The sequence below is a fragment of the Morchella sextelata genome (assembly GCF_020137385.1).
Source record: "Morchella sextelata strain SCLS chromosome Unknown scls_2, whole genome shotgun sequence".
Lineage (NCBI taxonomy): Eukaryota > Fungi > Ascomycota > Pezizomycetes > Pezizales > Morchellaceae > Morchella > Morchella sextelata.
Genome location: NW_025408617.1, coordinates 2,591,160 through 2,595,572, shown reverse-complemented (window position 1 = coordinate 2,595,572; position 4,413 = coordinate 2,591,160). Strand labels below are relative to the sequence as shown.

At 54.0% G+C, this 4,413-nt stretch overlaps 1 protein-coding gene across 1 annotated transcript; it reads left to right on the top strand.

Moving 5' to 3' along the window:
* Positions 1–597: 597 nt before the first annotated feature.
* Positions 598–3,555, top strand: H6S33_005945 (uncharacterized protein; the record flags this gene model as incomplete). Its single annotated transcript, XM_044837346.1, has 9 exons — positions 598–880; positions 959–1,223; positions 1,351–1,473; positions 1,544–1,616; positions 1,669–2,037; positions 2,092–2,222; positions 2,278–2,870; positions 2,980–3,135; positions 3,209–3,555. 9 exons carry the CDS (start codon positions 598–600, stop codon positions 3,553–3,555), a joined length of 2,340 nt encoding a protein of 779 aa, XP_044699254.1.
* Between the last annotated feature and the right edge of the window lie 858 nt (positions 3,556–4,413).

Genomic DNA, 4,413 nt, shown 5'->3' with positions numbered 1-4,413 from the left:
CAGATCCCAGGGCTACTAACCTAGGGCAGGGGCCGACAGACTCGTGAAGCGGAGAGTTAGAATGCGTCCCTGGGCTGATGCTCAAAGCTTATAATTATAGTATCAAAGCAATAGACTAGCTCCGGCGGTGTAGTGGTTGATATTAGAACCGTGAGGGGGGAGATCGTATAATTAGGTCCGAATCCCAACCAGAGCCGTCATCAGTTCTTCTTCTGATCGCCGGCCCCATGTCTCTCTCTGGTGGCAACACATCCTTTAGCGCTATGCCCGATGTCATCAGACACATTCCGGGCCACAGCTCCGCTCACGCAGACGTTAAGTGCCGAGTGATATCCTGTGACGCGAGCTCGAGATCGGCCCCAGCTCCGTTGCTGTGGCAACGCGCCCCACCAACGGGCCGACGGACGGACGAGCTCTGTCTTGTCCAGGTGTTCACACCGCCGTGGGGTAAAAGCTCTTGAACCTCTTCTCAGCTATTCTTTACTATTCGCAATTCCAACAACACTCACTCTGGCAGGTCTCTAGGCACTCTCAATCCGAATAGCCCAGTCCCACCCCGCACTCCAACCCGCAAATCCTAAGCTCCCCAACACCGCCATGGGCGACGCCGCCGCCTCCTCCCCCGGCACCGAGCCCGGCACCGCAGCCCCCAAGCGCCCCGCCGGCTTCCTGGCCCTCTACCAGAAGGCGCTCCCCTTCCCCGCGCGCCCCGGCCTCGCCGCCTGGAGCCCCACCCTCGACCTCATCGCGCTCGTCACAAGCAACGAGAACGTGCTCCTCTACCGCATGAACGGCCAGCGCGTGTGGGGCTTCGCGCACCGCCGCGGCCGAAGCGGCGGCGCCGAGACACGCATCGAGCGCCTGCAGTGGCGGCCGGACGGTTCGTGTCCTAGCCCAGTGTGTCGGGCGCGGGGTGGAGGTCTGCGGGTGCATGGGCTAATGAGTGTGTGGGTGGTAGGCAAAATGCTGGCGCTGGGCTACAGCGACGGATCCACGCGCATCTACGACGTCAACAACGGCAAGCAGATCCATAGGCTGACGTCGGAGGCGGCGAGCTTCGGGCGGGTGACGTGTGTGGGATGGGTCGATAATTATTCGCAGCGCGCGAGGCCGGGGATGGCGGCGGAGGCCAAGTCGGCGGAGTGTACGCCGCAGGCGCTGTTTGATATGGATGTGGGGCAGATGCTGCCGCGGCTGAGTGTGCTGCCGTCGTCGTCTGGAGCGTAGGGTGTCCCTCTCTTGGTTTTGGTTTTGGTTTTGGTTTTGGTTTGGCTTGGGTTTGGGTTTTGTTTTGGTTTGAGGTTAGGTTTTGGGTTTGGGGCAGAATGGCTGATGAGGGGGGAGTTACAGAGATAGCACGTTTACGTCGAAGGTTACGCTGGATGCGTTGATCAATTCGGTTACGAAGAGTGGGGAGGGCGATAATCTGGATGTGCTGCTGATTGGGGAGGAGGGCGGGAAGATTCTTTTGAAGTGGGTTGATTCTTTTGCTGAACTTGATTCTTCTTGTGAAGCTTGACATTGGTGGCTAACTATCTAATAGTGTATTTGATTCATTCTTAATAGGAACTATGGAGCTCTCATCCCTATCCCACCAGCTTAAACCTCACTCGAAGGTACACAATTCCCTCGCAATGTTAATCCAGATGCTAACTATCAGCTATATAGCTGCTGCGTCACACAGCTTCCTCAGACCTGTCCACCCACTCGCTGTTAATACTCGAACCCCAGACCAATAACATACTCTTCGCAACCATGGATATCCTCTTCATCCAACAGTTCGGCCAATATCTGTTTCAGCTAGCGTCAACATCGACCAGGGTCCAAGCGCTCCTCCGCTATATCCAGGAGGCCGTAGTCGCACTCGAGACCGAGTTCAAAACCATGAACGACCTAGCCCAGCGGTACGTCAGCATCATCGACGAAGACGTGCGCAAGCAGGGGAGCGAAGTCTCTCTCGAATTCTTCGAGCTCCTCGTGACCGGCGTCCCGAGCGAAGTGTTGCGCGAATGGCTGGTCGACGTCTTGACAGAAAGGGTAAGGCGGCACGTGCCCCGGAAATGATCGGAAATCCCACTAATCTTCCCACAGGGCCAAAAACGGTGGGAAAAGAGCTCGATGAACGGCTACGAGACGCTGCGAAGGCTTGTCCACGAGAACCTGCTTCCGACATGTGAGCGGCTGACGGTGCTCTTCTGCCGCCTGCGGGGATTGGCCAGATGGTGGGTGTTTCGGCTCTAGGTTCAATCCTTGACAGCTAACCATGAGGCCGTCTAGGAAGGAAAGAGGCAGTCCCCTGGGACTCGACCCGGACGATTTCACCCGCTGCCTGGACGTTGTCTCGGGCCTCACGGTGTTCGCGCACGAGTTCCTCCTGAAGCTCAACAAGGAGCTCGAGCACTTCGCCGCCTTCGGCTCCTGGCTGCGGCACACGCTCGACGAGCTCTCCACGGTGATCAACATCGACGACAAGCCGGCCGAGGACCCGCAGATCGACACGCTGCGCGTGTCCGAGTACATCAGCTGCTACCTCAAGCAGTCGTCGCTGGCGGCGTTCTTCCGGCGCGAGGGCTTCCTGCGCCTCAGCGAGTACAAGAAGAAGGGCGAGAGCGTGTTTGAGCTGTATGCGAAGAGCGCCGACAAGGAGCCCGTGCCGCCGGGCTTCATGGAGCTGGCGGCATACCTGGAGGAGCTGTGCAAGACGGTGTTTGCGAAGCCGCAGATGGCGATGAGGCAGCAGTTGAGGGTCGGCAAGCCGGTGGCGGTGGCGGAGAGGGAGGTGGGCAGGATGGATGTGAGGATGGTGGTGGAGGGGGGGGCGCCGGTGGCTTATGTTGCGTTGTGCGACGTTGAGAAGAAGGCGAATAGTCGTGAGTGTAACCTCTCTGCTGGGTTTCTTGGGCTTCGATTGCCCTTCTTGAGCTTTGATAATAATGGTTGCCCTTCTTGAGTTTTGATAATAACGGTTTTCCTTTTTAGTTATCCTTATCCGGTGCCAGATCTCTGTCGACGGATCCCTGAGTACGGTTTCAAAGATTGGTTGCGCCAAAGTCCTCTTCCCAGACCCTGAGTCCACGTTGGTTGATCTTCATTTCGTTGATTCAAGCACAATAATCTTGATTCTTGCTGATAAAAGTAATTATATCCCCCTTAATTTTTCAACGTTCCGTTATTTCTATTTGTTGGCTGACGGTTTTTTTAATTCTAGCTGGTCGTAATTCCGAGATGGTGTCGATCGCATATGATATCATAACCTATGATGAGAACTACGATCACGAAGATCTGGCCGAAAGCGTGTTCTCGTATGCAGAGGCGCTGCAAGGGGAAGAGATGGCCGTTGTCACTAGACGCCAGTTTGATTCCTCGTTCATACCGGTGCAGCTCACCATTAATGGGAACAAGGGCAGGCGAGTTGGGTGCGTGATAGCGGAAGACAGGATGAGATACATCGTGTTTGATCTAGACGGTCAAGAGGAAGACGATGAAGAGGAGGAAGAGGGGGAAGAGGGGGAAATGACAGTTGAGGAGGAGGAGGAGGGGGAGGGGAAAAACTGATGATGAATGACGACATTGATATTGAAACGAAACGCTTGATGGGTTAGATCTGGGGGGGGGGGGGGGGGGGGCTTATGGGTGTTACAAAAATACCCACTGGGAAAGACTTTGGGCGGCGTTCTTATTTGGAGCAAAAAGTAAACAACCGGGAAAAGTGGGACGTTAAAGATAATGCATGCATAGACTCTTTAGTCAGGGACCCCTGCCTGCAGCATACTGTGCCTTTGTTTTGTTGGGTTTTCTGAGCAGTTAAATCCCAATTAACCTACATAGACATTGCAGTTCATACAGACTGTCGGATAACCGCATTTATTTACTCATTGCCGACAATTTAATCTTTAATTGCATGTATGCAGAGATTCATAAGGTTGCTTGGGGCAGCTCTGTGGCTCCACCGAAATTGCTGGTCATATATCTCGTTGAATGACTCTCTGTATGTATGCCAGGACAAGCATAAAATATATAGAGTAGACTGCAATAATACGAGTCATTGTCGAATGCAGCCCATAATCCTACCCGTGATTTTAGCATTTTATGAGTATGTAGGATTGTTTGGGTGTGCCTCAGTTATTTACCTGTAGCTGGATTGGAAAGAAGTTCGGTGACGAGACGGGAGAGGAGCGAGCAGATAACTACGTGTGTCGCCACGAAGCAATAAGTATCGTTGCATACAGCCCAGGTACGTTGACGATGCAGGAAAGTCCATGCCCTCACGATCTGTCCTTTCCATAGTTCACATGATACAGTGGCTTTTCCTTCGCCATGGATGGTGGATGTAGAGGTGAGGAGATACCTACATACATCCTTAAACCTCTCTGTATGCAACTGATCTGTACCTATTGCTCTAGTGTAGGTACC